Source organism: Nelusetta ayraudi, unplaced genomic scaffold (assembly GCF_046127955.1).
Source record: "Nelusetta ayraudi isolate G7.1 ecotype Tasmania unplaced genomic scaffold, CSIRO-AGI_Nayr_v1 ptg000075l, whole genome shotgun sequence".
In the NCBI taxonomy this organism is placed as follows: Eukaryota; Metazoa; Chordata; class Actinopteri; order Tetraodontiformes; family Monacanthidae; genus Nelusetta; species Nelusetta ayraudi.
In genome coordinates this window covers 1484888-1501561 of record NW_027466125.1, presented here as the reverse complement: position 1 = coordinate 1501561, position 16674 = coordinate 1484888, and the positions used below count along the sequence as shown (strand labels likewise).

The 16674-nt window shown below is 47.3% G+C and overlaps 2 protein-coding genes and 1 long non-coding RNA gene across 5 annotated transcripts in view; 2 read left to right on the top strand and 1 right to left on the bottom strand.

The window, feature by feature from the left end:
- The window catches only part of sting1 (stimulator of interferon response cGAMP interactor 1), an 84260-nt gene that overhangs the window by 56382 nt on the left and 11204 nt on the right, over positions 1–16674 (top strand). The gene's annotated exons all lie outside the window — the stretch shown is intronic.
- Positions 1–16674, bottom strand: part of LOC142899769 (uncharacterized) — a 36598-nt gene that overhangs the window by 8878 nt on the left and 11046 nt on the right. The gene's annotated exons all lie outside the window — the stretch shown is intronic.
- ppp3cb (protein phosphatase 3, catalytic subunit, beta isozyme) overlaps positions 1–16674 on the top strand; it is a 33918-nt gene that overhangs the window by 13675 nt on the left and 3569 nt on the right. For 2 of the 3 annotated variants that reach the window (XM_076043531.1, XM_076043532.1), the window contains exons 3-13: positions 1022–1146; positions 4133–4244; positions 6581–6726; positions 7760–7899; positions 9214–9291; positions 10831–10925; positions 11272–11397; positions 12102–12179; positions 12292–12376; positions 12698–12795; positions 13692–13736. In XM_076043531.1, coding sequence (XP_075899646.1) covers positions 1022–1146; positions 4133–4244; positions 6581–6726; positions 7760–7899; positions 9214–9291; positions 10831–10925; positions 11272–11397; positions 12102–12179; positions 12292–12376; positions 12698–12795; positions 13692–13736 — 1128 coding nt within the window. The remainder of the gene's footprint in view (positions 1–1021; positions 1147–4132; positions 4245–6580; positions 6727–7759; positions 7900–9213; positions 9292–10830; positions 10926–11271; positions 11398–12101; positions 12180–12291; positions 12377–12697; positions 12796–13691; positions 13737–16674) is intronic. The other variant, XM_076043533.1, reaches the window with a different exon arrangement.

The following is a 16674-nucleotide window of genomic DNA, read 5'->3' as shown; positions in this document are numbered from 1 at the left end:
AAGCGAATGCTTAGCGGCAGACAGGAGAGGAGGGGGAAAAAAAGAACAGAAAGAAATGAAGAAGAAGAAGAAGAAGAAGAAGAAGAAGAAGAAGAAAAAAGACATTAGCGAAGGCAAGCAAGCAGATGGAGGGACGGACGAAAGGCAAAAAATAAAAATAAATTGCTGTTGTAAAATGGCTGCAAAAGGAAACTTTGACATCTAGTAAAGGAGCTGGGAGAAGCCCAGACAGATGGCCAAGGAGGCAGCTGGAGGACGGATGAGATGGTGGCACATGGTACGAGCAGACTCTCCTGTCGCACGGCTGAGCGTCAAAATTAGTGAGGCTGCAAAACGCAAGAAGAAGAAGAAGAAGAAGAAGAAAAAAAAAAAACAATCCGGTGGAATTGAGCGGCAAACGGTGATGTTGCTTTTTAGGACATGCAAGGTTTGCAGAGGAAAATGCTCCGGCCCGACGTTGTACCTCATTCTGTAGGGCAGCAAAGGCTTTATTTCTGCATAAACAGCTGGAGGAAAAATGCCGTAATCACTAACCCATGAAGGAGCCATTGAAACAATCTTGTCAAAAAAATATGGTGCCGCATAAAGACATCCGCTGAGAGAGTATAAATAACTCACACATACGAGAGAGGGTTTCTATTTGCCGAGCGTGCAAGAGGTGTTTGGAGATCAGCGGAGAGGACGGATATACGTCTGCCGATGCACGTCCGGCCATATGGAGCCACTGAAGCAAAGACAGTCCCTCTGTTTCTTGCTAAACGGTGAAGAGTGGCAGCATTAAAGAGGAGCGCTTGGCAATATGGCCGCCTAATTAATTTAGGAAAAATAAAAGAGACACATCTGAATAAGAGGGACATACTGTAGTGGCTGAGAAATCAACACAAAAGATATTGTGTATGTGAGAGCAGGATGGTTGCAGAGACAGAAATTACGTACTTGATGATGTCAAATATCTGTGATCATTCAAAGTCACCGGTGCAGTGTAAACCCTTGAACTGTTATGTCTGTACCGTGTCCACAGTGTGCGGAGACATCCACGGCCAGTTCTTCGATCTGATGAAGTTGTTTGAAGTGGGCGGTTCTCCTGCCAACACACGCTACCTCTTCCTGGGGGACTACGTAGACAGAGGCTACTTCAGTATCGAGGTAAGGACTGATGGACAGACGCCGGCTCGCAAAACTTTGTACCGCGAGTCTGAGCATCTAAGCCCTGAGAGACTTCAAGTGTCTCTGAGAACGGTTACAACCAATTGATATCTACCGTGTACATGTACAACTGGCCTCACTTTTCTTGGGTGCGCCCGATGAGGACTCCATGCTTGAAATACACACTTAAATAATGACATTGTAGCTGAAAGATTTGGTTGCTAACTGCAGTGGTCCCTTTATCTGTCAAGCAACCAACCAACCAATCAATCAATCAAATTTGACTTGTATGCCCTAGGTTCACAATTTGCCTCAAAGGGCTTTACATTCGCTACGGATGCAACACTCTCTATTCTTAGACCTTCAAACAGGGTGAGGAAAAACTTAAACAGGGAGGGGTGGATCCTTCCGTCTAGGAGAGGTATATATAGATCACAACAGACAAGACAGAGACAAGTGGTGCATACACTGAAGTATATTGGTAATGCTGGAGGCGATCATATGTCCAAGACCAAGTACGAGTCCAAATGTCCAGAAGCATGTAAGTAATGAGATGAGGAGCAGGGTTGTAAAGCACCAGTGTCTTCAGTTTATCCAGAGACAAGGTGGAGAGATTCAGATCTCGATCTTGTCGAGGAATACCGGTTCGACCCTCCTGGGATTGGAGCCTTTTTCATTGGAGTCTGCATGTTCTCTCTGTGTCTGCGTGGGTTCTCTCTCGGTACGCCGCCTTCTTCCCACAGTCCAAAGACGTAAATGTGAGGCTTAATAGAGAACTCTGAAGTGTGGATGGTTGTCTGTCTCAATGTGGCCCTGCATTGAGTCAGAGACTAGTCCAGGGTGTAAGACAGCTGGGACAGAGAACAGCACCCCTGAGTAAAGTGCTGATAGAAAATAGATGGATGGATCTTACACGTCACACACAGTGTGATGTGTAAGTACTTTAACCTTGCAAACAAAAAACAATTTTTCAAACACATCTGGTGTATCAAAGCACTATTATCATTTTCAGCAGTCAAAAATGATAAGCTGCTGGCCGATCACGTCTGTGATCTGTGAAATATTGTTCAGCTTTATAGGACAAAGACTGAATAAAAAGCAGCAGCAGTGTGTTTGCAAGAATTGCTCAGGGCCAGATCCACAAAGCGATTGCCCGGAAAATCCGTGTAAATAGCGGCAACAACGGTGATTCCGATCCACAGAGGGGACGCAAACGTTAAAATCTGCGCAAAATGCGCCGAGGCGCAGGTAGCGGCAGGGTTATATATGCAAATATGCCTCATTCAAACAGCGGCACATACAGAAAGAGTTTGCGCTCGTGTCCGCGCGCAGTTTGACAGACGCAAACACCGCCAGCCAAAACCAGGCGCAGCTTCTGTCTGTCAAAGTGTTTCTTGCTTCTGAGTGAAACTTTCCTCTCTGAAAAGCCTGAAATATGGATATGGCTCCCCAAATCTTATGTATAGATAGGAATAGACTGCAATATATATGGCAATATTTTAGATAGGCTATGAAAAATACAAATGTTACTCAGGTGTTGGTGACTAACGCGTCTTGCGTCTTGACTTTCTTTCCATGATGGCAGCAGTCTGGTAGACGGAGGAGGCATCGTAACGCCAGGCGCGCACAGGAGCGCCTTTATCCTAGCAGAGTTTCGCTGTCAAACACACGCACTCTCGAACAACCTTTGACGCAAACTGCTCTCAGGTTGCCAGACCGCAACATTCGCGCCTGTTTCAGGTGCGCATTTGTGGGCGTGTTTGCGCTTGCATGTCATTAGCGCAAAAGCCTTTGTGGATACCCGCATCTGTGGCGCAGGTTGCGGCCGCAATCTCGCCGCAAAACGCAACGCATTTTACCACTGCGCGCCCTTCTTTGAGGCTCTCCCGCTCAGTGTTTTCTGGTGTCGCACACATGATCCGGAGCTGCCGAAAATACGCTCAACTGGTGACACACGTCTGCTGACTGAGCAGCGGGGTCCAGCAAGGATGTCGTCAGCTTCCATGAATAGAGCCAGCCAGTCCTTGGAACGGCGTGTGCAACAATGGCCTGGAAGCCGTTACGAGTGTTATCGTGCTGCAGCACAAGGTGATGGCAGCAGATAAATGGCGGCACAATGAGCCTCGGGATCATATCACACTCTGCAACACTGCATTCAGACCACCGTCAATAAAGCGAGCAAGGCCTGTGGTCTGCACACTCATATATCTTCCCCAGTATGGTAAATCCAAACAACCATTTTGCGCTCACTTGCACCTACGGACAATCTAGAATGGCCAATTCACCTCACGTGCATGTGTTTGGACTGTTGGAGGAAGCCAGAGTGCCGGAGTACCTTAGAGAACCCCGGAGTACCCGGAGAGGGCCCACGCAGACACTAGAAAGGATCCAGGTCTGGGGCATTATACCCACAACCTTCTTGCTGAGAGACAACACTGCCGACCGCTGTACTATCAACTCAGAATCCTCTGTCATGATATTGGGAATGTCTCGTGAAGTTAGATCTTAATGGCAGGAGTGCCTGGGACTGGGTGGTTGCGGGTTCTTTCCCTGACTGGGTTGTACCAGAGACCTGTGATGGGACCCACTGCCCCACCATTGTTCGGCACTTAACATTAACTGTTGGGCGGTTACTTTTTGGAGTACTTCAACACCAAAGACGCAAAGGACAGACTCAATGTGGAGCAGAGATGTTGCTGAGAACTGCCGCCAACAAAACCAACCAAATGACAACTCGTAGAACCGAACAGGGTAACATTAAAATCATTCCCTAAACACAGCAGATGCATCTTAAATGCGTCGGATGGATAAATAAATGTTTTTCTTTCATAGTGTGGAGTCGTGATGAGGAAAGTGCTTTGCCTGAATTGCATTCAAATGCCATTAGCGTCACCATATGTAAACACTTTGCTAAATCTGCTGTTGGTTTGTAGGCTGACGGTGTGGGTGAAGCTGTCTCATCTCCCACCTGTCTCTCTGCTTTCAGTGTGTGCTGTACCTTTGGTCGCTGAAAATCCTCTACCCAAAGACACTCTTTCTTCTGCGGGGAAACCATGAATGTAGACATCTGACAGAGTATTTCACCTTCAAACAAGAATGTAAGTATGCTCCTCCGTCCCCCTGTGCTCCTTCCCCTCTGGTGTCACGGTGCCTCTCACATCTCTGCCACGTCTCTCCATCCTGCTACACCTCGCGTCACTCTACCTTCACTTGATTAAATCAGCTCCAGTCAATCGGTGGACTTCGTAGCAGCCTGCAAGTGCTGCATTTAATGTTGGGATTTCTTTTTTTCTCTCAATAAAATGACCTTTTTTGAGACACGTGTCTACACTTCTTCAGCAAATAACAGAAAACTGTTGTTGTTTGTTAAGGTTTTTTTTCAAATCACCAAATATTCAGACCATAGAATTCAGAATTTAAAATGTGAATTTTCACTTCGGTTGAGCATTCTTGCAAGGCATTCTTTCTACACGTGCAGTTGCATTGATGTGTAGGTACAATTCCCTAAATCCTGGCTCCACATTTCTGTAGTGCGACACCTGAGATCTTATAGAATCTCGTCTTCGATACAACACACATTTGTTACTAGCCTTAGTGGTTAGCTCTCAGCATGTCGTGTCCCTACTTAACATCTGAGCGAGAACCTTTTTTAAAGGGAGTCATGTGTATGTTGATGACATGAAGTTCTTCCAAATGTGGCTGAAGCTTAATGCCCAGGCTAAAACAACTTTAATGACGGTCCTTCAAAGAGCCTTTTGTCAAGATGAATTCAAGTGACTGGCTTTAAATTGCATCCTATCATCAACGAGTGAACATACAAGGCTCCGCCCCCTTTCTATCCCATCCCACGCAGGTTGTCCCCCCTTCATCCTTTCATCTCTGCTCCATCCTCTCCCTCCTCCACCTCCAGCCTGTCTCTCCGACTCTCCCCGTGTCCTGTCCGTGAGTGGGTGATTAGCGGCAAATTAATTTGGCCCTTAATGATTGGCTCAGGGACTCACTCCTCTGTGTCTGATTGGCCAAGGGACAAGGAAGCTAATTTCCCCTGGTGCTCGTGGCGAATAGTGGTCGCCCTCAATTACCATCTGCTGTGTGCGTGCGTGCGACTGTGTGAGTGTATGTGTGTGTGTGTGTACCACAAGTGTGTAGCAAGTGCCGACTGTATTCATGTGCAAGAGTGTCTTCATAAATGTTTAAGTGCATGTGTGTGGAAGGAGCTGAAACCTAGTGGACTAGCAATAACGAGCTCTCGCTCAAAACAAGGCAGATGGAGAGACTGACACACACATGCGCGTGCGTGCACGCACACGCACACACACACACACACCACACCACACATTCATACCACAAATGCCAACACTACTGTACTTGTACTCCACCATACTGCCTTTGATTTGTGTACATGTTGTTCTCGTGTCCTCACGCTCTCCCTCCCTCCTCCCCCCGTCTCCTCTCCCCTCGTCTCTTTCTCCCACTGCTCTTAACCTCTCTCCCTTTCTCCTGTCTCCTCCCATCAATCTCTCCCCTCCTCCTCCTCCTCTCCCCCCCTTTATGAAATTATGATTCTCCTTTGCCCTCCCATCCTAAAATCCACCGCCCTTCTTCTTCTTCTGCTTCCTCTTTCTTCCGCTTTTTTATCTCGCTTCCACGATCCGCTTTCAGCTATTTTAATCCTGTCATATTGTTTTCTGTCAGATGTTTTTTATTTTTTTGTGGCGTCCGTGTGTGTGATATGTACTTTGAAAGAAAGAAACGCTTTGTGTTGGATGTCTTCATAACGATCGCTGCCAAATCGAAAGAGCGTTTCGTAAAGGGGGAGGGAGGGGGAAAAAAAAAGAAGAAGAAAAAGAAGAGCCTCCGAGTGACACCTCTTTACTGCTTGATGCTAATATTTGGGGCACATTTTGTTCACCAGGAGAGGAAGTGTAGTCTTTGCTGTAATGATGCGCTGTACAATGCACATTTGCAGCGTTTGCAGTTGAGCGAATGTGATTTCATGACAGATAAGAGTTCATTCAATGATGCTGAATAAGACATAGTGTCAAAATAAAGAAACCCTAACACACGTAAAGACTTTGGAAAAACACACATACGTACATATGTATACATACAGTATATATGTGTAGTATTTGAAGATTTTGAAGTACATTTTAAATTGCATCTTTGACGCTCCCTCCCCCTCCTGAGCTTGCCAGTAAACCATGATGGCCTGCCCACCCAGATACCCTGTCAATCTTCTACCCTTTTCCTATGCTACATTGGTTTGTCCACACATTTATGGGCAGAATAATAAGCTTTCACCAATATAAAAATCATAAATCAATGTAAATACTTCACACTGGACATTTAAGCGGCAGGGATTGATTGTGCGTTCTGTGGTGACTCCTCTGTCCTGACTTCTTGTCCTTCTCTCTGCTCCTCCGACTGCCTCCAGGTAAGATCAAGTACTCGGAGCAGGTTTACGACTCCTGCATGGAGGCGTTTGACTGCCTGCCTCTGGCCGCCCTGATGAACCAGCAGTTCCTCTGCGTGCACGGGGGCCTTTCGCCCGAGATCCACACGTTGGACGACATCAAGAAGGTAACAATGGAAGATGAACACACACCGGTGCATTCATCAAACAGGCACACACACACATACTTCCAGCATCCATAATTGTTCTGTAAGTTGAGTTTCCCCTCTTTTTTCTTTTTTTTCCAAACTCTTTTTGGATTTGTATTGAATGGGAAAACAGCCTCAACAGTATAGACAATAACTGCTGCTACACCCTCAAAGTTAGCAACAAAAGGCAGCTAGCGCTAGTGACAAGCTAGAAATAGGCCTAAAGTCAAGGTTACAGAGTTTCTTTTTAAAGCCTATAAATAAACCATTTTAAAAGAAATTAATGCACTTTTGTTTCCTTTTTTCACTATCGGCGTCAGAAAGATTTCTTTCTGGTCTGAAACAGAAAAAGTTGAGGTCAATAAACGTCACGTTGAAGGCCGCTCGATATATTTATCACCGCCTGTTGTTTCCCACCACGACCGTCGCCGCTTCTGCATTTAATGCTCTGCACACAAATGCAACATTAATCACACCTCCCTCTGTAGCAGGAACAACGCCGTATCAACTTGTGTGCGGCCTCGGCGCACAAAATGAATCGTGTGCGCTGCGCAGTAAAGGGAAGCTGGTGGTGAACCAGTGCAGCCCGGCTGCATGGTTGCACAGTGAACACGCAAGGAACACGCATGAGCGCAGACACACACACACACACACACACACTTCCTCGTCTAATGGCAGCGTTTCCATGGTGAATCTGCTGGTGTGACATCTTCTCTACCCCCCCCATTTCCTCCACCCCCCTCCCACCCTGTGTGGTGAGAGTTGCCATGGAGATGCTCCACTCTAACAGTGTCTACTTTTGTTTATATCACAGCAAAGATTTGTTGTGCATCATATGTATATACAGATATATTTCCCCCCCCATGCTGCTAGCTTGTTGGATCGTTGCTTTCTTCTATGTTGGACATTAGTGTTTCTCTATGTAGGCTTCTATTTTTCTCTCTCTGAGTGTGTGTGTGTGTGTGTGTGTGTGTGTGTGTGTGTGTGTTGTTGTTTTTTCCGCATGCCCTAGTTGGACCGGTTTAAGGAGCCGCCAGCGTTCGGGCCCATGTGCGACCTGCTGTGGGCCGACCCCCTGGAAGACTTTGGCAACGAGAAGACCCAGGAGTACTTTGGCCACAACACAGTCCGAGGCTGCTCCTATTTCTACAGGTACGGGACCCGAATTACAGGATGGGAACGTCTCTGACTCTGACTCTGACCCTCCAACCGACAAGAATAAATGTTACATAAGAGCGACTCATTTAAAAAAAGAAAAAAAAAAACGCAATCATTTCGAAGACGAGTGGTTGCAGCAGTCTGGTGGCCTGGATGCAGCCGAAGCGAAGCAGGAAGCTGGGAGATACAAAGGGGCCCCTCGGTATCCAAACACATCGGAACAAATGTAATATTCAGAGATTAAACAAGAACACAGGATGGCGAATTCTTCAAAATTAGCAGCCAGAGTAACACAGAGCTTCAAACGCCAGTTCTCTCTTTCTCTCTTTCTCTCTCTCTCTCTCTTTCTTTCTTTCTTTCTCTCTTTCTCTCTTGGCTCTTTGGACGAGGTTTTAATGATCCGGCTGCCGTTTGGAACAGAGACGCAGCTTTCATGTACGACGAGTCAGCGATTTAATTAAAGTTGTCGTTGGATTTCGGGAGCTGTTGGTTTTGGGGACGGTCCTGATGGGAAAACTGAGGCAGTGAGAGAGAGAGAGAGAGAGAGAGAGAGAGAGAGAGAGAAAGAGAGAGAGAGACATTTCCTGTCCGGCGCGACGGCTTCCGAGATCCAGTAGAAATTGGGATTTGGACAACACAACTTCAAATTATGGTCATTTGTTCACACACACACACACACACACACACACACACACACACACACACACACACACACACACGTTCAGCACACTTGGAAAGACATGAGCGAGGCACATTCACAAACACACACACACAAACGCACGCAGTTCTGTTTCAGCATGAAACGATATCCCACAATCCCCGGGGAGACTGCACGGTTCTGTTGCTATGACGACTGGCTACTCCTGCCAGATATGGAGTGATATTAAGATACAGTGAGAGGAAGAGGAGGGAGAGCAACAGAGGAGGCGGGCGGAGGGGTGGGAGATGAAAGAGGGAAATAAAAATAAAAAATAAAAATAAAAAAACAAAAGGAAAGGAGAGGGTAAGGGCAAGGTAAGGAGCCAGGTGGCCGAAACAGCAGCAGCAGCAGCAGCAGCAGCAGCAGCGGCGGCATCAGTCCACAGAGTCTGTCGAGGACGCTGCGATTTTCTCTGTTTTGTCCACATGGCATCAATGGAGCAGGAGGCCATGAGACATACAGGTGCTCACTGGTGCCCTCTGCAGGCCTCAGCGTCTTTGTGTTCACTTCACAAACTGGTCGTGGCATTAAAAAATAATAGTAATAAAAAAAACGTTGGGACTGCCCCCCCCCACCCCCCCTCACACCTGATTGTGTTTCCCTCACAGTTACCCAGCAGTGTGTGAGTTCCTGCAGACCAACAACCTGCTGTCAATCATCAGAGCACACGAAGCACAGGACGCTGGGTAAGAGGACTGACCCACCGATCGCTGAGCCCCACTTCCTGTGGAATCAGTGCGTGCGTGTGTGAGTGCGTGTGTGTGTGTGTGTGTGTGTGTGTGTGTGTTTTAGCCTTACTAATGGTAAACAGAGAAAAGACAGGTCATGTGGGGTTTGTACTACTAGTCTAGATGTGTGTGTGTGTGTGTGGGTTGGTTGGTTCAGGGGACATGGGGGGGGCGGGACACATTTGTGTGGCCCATTTCTGGCTTTTCGGTGTAAATCCTCTCAATATAATGCAGCAATTAAGGCGGCGCTGCTCCGAGTGGCAGCGGAGGGGTGAAGCCATTAACGGCGTTTTTGTCTGTGACACAGCAGGGCATTCTGGGTAATCGTCCCACGGTCTTAGTGCGTTTATACCAGGCCATCTCTCCTGCACATCCGCGTACCCTGTACCCTGGGAAAAGTTGATAAACCACTAACTAAGAAAGGAGAGTACAAAGTCCATAAGGTTTCTCTTTTAGTTTACAGTGTACAACATATTTTGCTGTTTAAATGAAATGGTCTCTGCTGATGGTTTGCATATTTTGCACATAAGGAGGTGTAAAACCTCCTTGTCGCTCCATTAAACCACCTAGCCATGATATTGAAGAGCGAAAGGTCCAAAATTATGCAAAAACCCTCCGATGGTTTTTGACGTGTGCCAACAACAATGGGTGTCTGGGCCTCCACATCCTTCACCGTCCATCCTGTACCTCTTCTGTTCACGCCCCTTTTCTAATGCCGTGTGTTCCGAGGCCACTCACTTCTGGAAATCATCCCTTTGTGATGTCACTTAGGACTTTGAAACACCTTCAGCCACATTCCAGGTGGCAGGTACAACAAAGAATCTGTTGGAGCAGGAAGCAGAAACATAATATTTCTGGAGGAGGCTGTAAACAGGCAGCGAACTATATTTCTTTCTGGAAATTGAATTTCTTTTAGAGTTTTTTTGGGGGATATTAGTCTTGCAAACCTTCATCTTTGGAGTCTGGGGTGAAAATTAATATTTGAAAATGGGTTTAAAATTAGACATTAAAACATTAGGCTTCAATTTAGAATATTAGCATTAGCTTTATTGGAATTGATCACTATCCTGCGGCGGCGGTCAGCTTGGCGCTGTAAAAACGAAATGCTTGCTACGTTTCTGCGCTCCAAATGGGAAAACAATGTGAGCGGCGGAAGGACACTGGAATGCCGGGAGCAGCGTGATACCAGGGACTGAATGACAATATAAAACGTTTTTATTATTGTAATTAAATTCCAGTGTGCGGCCCCCGTCAGCTCGTCCCCGCCCTCCAGCCCACACACACACACACACACCCTCATTTGTTTATGGAGGCTGTTTTCGCCTGCAGCCAGTCTCTGTCTGTTTTAAAGACCTCTGAAGTGAGTCCTTGCCCCCCCGCCCCCACCACACACACACCTCCACCACTGACCCAGCGCCTTGTCTTGTGTCTTGTGTTTTTCTCCTTCTTATTTAAATAGCTGCAACGTGGGCGGCTTGTTTGTCTCTCTGTCCTCAGGTACCGTATGTACAGGAAGAGTCAGACTACAGGTTTTCCCTCCCTCATCACCATCTTCTCGGCTCCAAACTACCTGGACGTCTACAACAACAAAGGTCTGACACAGACACACACACAGGCACAAACGCAATCACACACACATATGTGGCAAAAACAAAAGTACAATATTGTGTTTATCCTAAACCAAGACTGTACAGAGTAAAAAAAGCTCCTGCTGAGGAACATTACATATCCAGAAGTCTTACAGTCCACATATAACGTATATTTAAAGGGGCACTAAGCGATTTCCATCGCTGTCAGCTGTGCTCAGCTGCGCTCTCTAGTGGTGAAAAGAAATAGATCGGGTGTTACCACTTAAAAAGGAAACATTTATTTGTGCTGCACGATAAGGAGTTGAGTGGTTGAAGCGCTAACATTTCTCACGTCCGTGTGCGCGTCCAGCGGCGGTGCTAAAGTACGAGAACAACGTGATGAACATCCGTCAGTTCAACTGCTCGCCACACCCCTACTGGCTGCCCAACTTCATGGACGTCTTCACCTGGTCGCTGCCCTTCGTGGGAGAAAAAGGTATTAGGCCAACCACACGCCGGCATGACAGCAAAGCTAACGACTCTGATAGCGCAGGTGCACTCAATGTACCCGGAAGCTGCTCAGCTACACACAAAGTCAACAGAGGATAAAACTGAGACTACTGCCCCCACATGGTGAAAGGGTATATGTGCGATGTGAACATATTTAAACTGAAGTGTGTGTCTGATTTGCTAGTAAATAAAGACAACTCTATCAGAGATGAAATGAAACTACTCCGACCACATGAATAATGAACTCTACCGAGTCGGTGCGGGGTGCCGTTGATTCGTTGTGTTAGCGACAATGAGACTCTCCACGCCGACAGCAAAAAGCAGCAAAAAGGAAACTGAAAATTTCTTCAAAGTGTTGCCGCTTTGAAAAAATTTCTTCATGCGTTCTTTTTTGTGTGGCTCTGGCATCACTTTATAATACTATCTAAAAATAGCACTTACATCAGCTTAAAAAGGTGTACAGGCCCCACTTAGTGGATTAGGGACTTGTGGGAAACCAGACTTTCGTCCCATTTAAAGCACTTCCTGCCTCTGCCGGAGGGACGTCAGCAACACCAGAATCACCTGCAACATGCTGGCAAGTTTTCTTTTTTGGAGCCACTCCAGGATTTCTCCAGTGACGGAAGTGTGTGTGTCCCTGTCTATCTGTCTGTCTGTCTGTCTGCCTGCCTGCCTGCGTGTCTCCTGCAGTGACCGAGATGCTGGTCAACGTGTTGAGTATTTGCTCCGACGACGAGCTCATGAACGACGGAGAGGAGATCTACGACGGTGAGCTCCTGCTTGGAATATAGCGAGGAACTGAATGTTTTTTGGAATGTGGATCATGAGTTTTGTCTATGTGTGTGTGTGTGTGTGTATGTGTGTGTTCTCTCACATGCAGCCAGTGCAGCAGCGGCCAGGAAAGAGGTGATCAAGAACAAGATCCGGGCCATCGGGAAGATGGCCAAAATGTTCTCTGTTCTACGGTGCGTAGCTCTTTCACTTTACATCTCATCTGTTTGTGTGTGTGTGTGTGTGTGTGTGTGTGTGCCTGTGCGTGTGCGTTGACTATAAATGCTGCCTGTCGCTCTGATTTCACAGGAATGAGTCAGCTGCCACCAGACTGTCCCCTGGTTTTGCGTGTTTGTTTGTTTTTTGCAGGTGCTCAGCTGGTGGGAAGCACCTAATTCTCTGTCATTCTTTCTTTATCACCTTCTCTCTTCTGTTTCTCTCTGACTGGCACACACACGCACACACACACATTCTGTCTGTCTGTCTGTCTGTCTGTCTGTCTACCTCTGCCTCAGGGAGGAGAGTGAGAATGTGCTGACCCTGAAGGGACTGACCCCGACGGGGATGCTGCCCAGTGGAGTTCTATCTGGGGGCAAACAGACCTTGCAGAGCGGTGAGTGTATTAGACACACACACACACACTCACACACACTCTGGTTCGGAACCCCTGACACACCTCCGGTAAACAACAGTGAAGCGCGCTGACAGCCTGCGAGGATTTCTGCTGTGGAACATCCTCCGGTTTTTCCTCTACTTCTTCTTCTTCTTCTCTCCTTTTGTTGCTTCTGCTCTCCACTCATCCCTCTGCCTCACCGACTGACTCACTTGATCAACCTCACGACTTCCACCGGCACTGGGGATACTAACAGCCTGCTCAGTGTGTGTGCGTGTGTGTGTGAGAAAATGAGTGATATGTCCTAAAAGAGAGTGAAAGTAAAAAAAAAAAAAAAAGAAGAAGAAAACTTCCCAACCCTGGGAGGACGAGCGGTGTGTTTGAGCGCCCGCGCTGACACCAGCTAATGCTAACACCTGGCGCCCTTTGACCCCTGCCACTGAGGGCCTCACATGACCAAAAGCCTGAAACATGCCTCAGATTGGTGCAAGAGGGTCACATGTGCCTCAACCAATCAGCGCCAGTGCACGTTAGCGCGTTAGCTTCCCGCAGAGGAAGGTCCATTTCCTTCCTGTCTCGTCTTCTTCCACCTCTTCCTCTTTTCACGCCTACCAGAGAGTGAGATGGAGGTCGAGTCGTGGTCGTCAAGGTCCCTCTTGAAACGCGGCCGCCCCCGAAATGTTTATCCAATCTGCACCGAAGCATGTTTCAGTCTTCACTCCTTTCTTTTTCCCTTTTCTACTCCTTTTTTTTTTGCTTTTCATTTTCTCTCGGACTCTGTCATCTTCTTCTCTCCTCTTCCTGTCCTCCTTTCTTTCTTTTCTTCTTCCTTTTTTTCCTTCCTTCCATCCTTCCTTCCTTCCTTCCTTCCTTCCTCCTCTCTGCCCATTCTTCAGCTACCATTGAGGCCATAGAAGCCATCGAAGTTAAGGACGCCGAAGGTAAAACCCTCACTCATCTCACTGTGTGTACGCGCGTGTGTGCGTACGCGTGTGTGTGTGTGTGTATGCAGCATGGCTGCGCTCTCAGCCGCCCATGCTCACGAGGTCACATTATCCTCCTTACCCACGATGCACCGATCTTCTTTTCTCCTTCTGACCACATCTCGCTGAAGCCACCACATGAACAGACATCAACACACATCGTCTCTTTTTGCTCCTCTTTGGAAACAGGAAGTGCACCTGCCAGCATCCCTACATAACCCCCTACACCACCTACACCCCCACCCCCACACACAGCTCTTCATCCACATTCACATGTGACACCCACACGGCAGAAGAGCGGGGGGGGCTGTGGGCGGAGGGGCTGGGCGGTGGTTGAGGGTCTTGTTCAGGTGACCAGGGTCACCCGGGCCGCTGACAGTTAGCGGTGTGTTAGCAGTGTGTTAGCGATGTGCTGTTAGCGATGTGCTGTTAGCCGTTGCGCTGTATATCTCGTGCAGTAGGCGCTGTAGTTCTGTACAGTAACAATCTTGCGCTCAATCTGTTTCTCCACGAGCTGCAGCAGAACCAGAGACACCTGTGACCCCGAAAGGTCAAAGTGTCACCAAGACGCTGCACTATTAAATCCATTAAGTCCTTAAAAAAATATACATTCTATGCAAAGCTTTTTCATTTGCTGCCTTCGCTATCCCGTATCCGTCTTTAGCAAACGGTCACATGACTCTGGTGAGGGCTGTCCTGGATCCTGCACTCGCACGTGCAAAACACTGTAAAAAGAACCAGCTCGCTTAAAGCTTGAAAAAGTTAGCCTCAGCCCGCCTGCCTTTAAATTCAACCCCCTTAAGTTCATTGACTTCAAAATGAACAGTTTCAACGCTGCACTCATCCTTTGTGCGGCGGCCAAAGGCTACTCTTTTTTACTTAAGTTTGACGGCTCGTTCTTTTGTACAGCAGAGATCCCTGAAGTCATTTGCTAAAGACGAGTGTTGGATAGCGTCGACCGTCCTCCACGAAAGGTCGACGAAACACGAGCGACGAAATGTGGCTCCGAGCCGGCCTCCAAGTTAAAAAAAAAAAAAAAAAACGAATTCCAACCCAACTGTTAAATAAACGTTTGTCTCACACGGTGGAAGACGACGTGTGACGAGTGCGACGGGCCCGTCAGGTTCTGCTGTGCTGGTGAACAGATTGCAGCCACTGTGTTTTTTTGTGTGTTTAATGTGTAACATTCTGTCCACAGAGGCTCAGTGATCAAACTGCACGCTGTAGTTGACTGTAGTTGACTGTCGTCTTCTCGTGCGTGCTCTTCCGAGTCTTCCCGTCTTTGGCTTATCTGAACTACAGCCCATAATTTGTTTGAGCGAATAAATTATGGATATCTCTCTTGTGTAACCCCCTACGCTCCCGCCCCTCCCTCTCCCTTTTTTTTTTTCTTTTCTTTCCTCTGTTACGTAATTTAATTTGTAGCTCGGTGTTGGATGTGGGAACACGGCGGCTGCAGTGTGTAGCTGTGAGTGGCTGCGTGCTTGTGTGCAAAAAAAATAATAATAATAAAGTGCGGTGACTGCAAACTCAGGACGTAGTGGTTCGAAAAACCACAAAACCAAAACCGGCCTCCGTGCTCCTAAACCTCCGTTTTCGCCAAGGATTAGGAGGAAATCCACTTTGGCAAAATAAGCAGCAAAGTTAATTTTCCCCTGTTTGAGTTCATATTCTGGTCGGTAGGGTCAGTTTTAAAGGGGGCGATCCGTCCATTCACTACTATTCCCCACTGGTTAATTATCCTGGTGGCCGGACATGAAATGGCCCCGATGAAGCAAGCAAGCAGGAAAAAGGTCTAATCCCTAATTTCCCACGATGCATCGTCCTCTTTAGACTCTCCTCATGTCGCCACGTCTAATAGCTCCTCCGCTCGTGCTGGAGGCTGGCTTTGAATGAACGGCTTTTCAAGTTGAATATAGAAATATACATTTAATGGTCTCTGTTTTGCACCAAATTTTGGCCCTCAAATGTCCATTCTAGTCACTCTGCTCACAACTTCATATCTATAAAACACGAATCACTCTAAGCAAAACAGGTTATAGTGATGTAAACGTAAAACAGAGATACCGCAATGGAGTTGAATCAATCTTCACTCCCGGAACCTGTAGCTTGTATTTGTGGCTGGACTAACGCAACATGCTTAAAGCGGCTCCCAGAAGATCAGATCCGTAACAAGATCATCAAAGCAGGACGCTGACTTGATGCTGTTGGATATTTGATACAGAGTTTATAGGTGGAAATAAAATGGAAATGAACAGTCGGATCTGCTGCAAACTTGATTGTGTCTCTCACTGTGAGTAAACAGCAGTGGTGCATCTTAGTCATGTACTGTGTTATAAATAAAACTCAATACCCGCAGAAACCCATCATCCTTCCCCGGTGCTAATTTAGCACCCGCATGAATGACATCACTGCCCATGTGACCGGGTCATTAGATGGAGGCAGGTGCGGCTGAAGTTCCCTTTAATCTCCGAGGACGAGGGACCGGCAGCCTCCTCGGCTCCTCCACCGAGAACAAAGAAGCGAAAGCTCTTGCTTGCTGCGTACAGGAGCCAGGTGGTAAACGCTGCTCCTGGACTGCTCTGAAATACCCCGGAACAGCTGCAAGACCAACAATCGTGGGAAAGTTCGGCGTCACAATTCAAACCAGGTTTGAGTTCACACTTCAAAGCAGGAAGTGTCGCGAGACTCCGAGATCCAGACAGAGTTTTGTCGTCTCGGCCGAGGTCTCTGTGATGGGGAAGTGGTCTGTTGGTGTAAAAATACTTTCAAACAAGCAGCTTTGTGTGAAGAAAAAAATAAAAAAATAAAAAATAAAAAAGTGAGTGAACAACGTCAGACGGACTTCTGAACGACCACGCCGTTGTTCAGCTGCAGCTTTGCTCTGTCTCTCTGT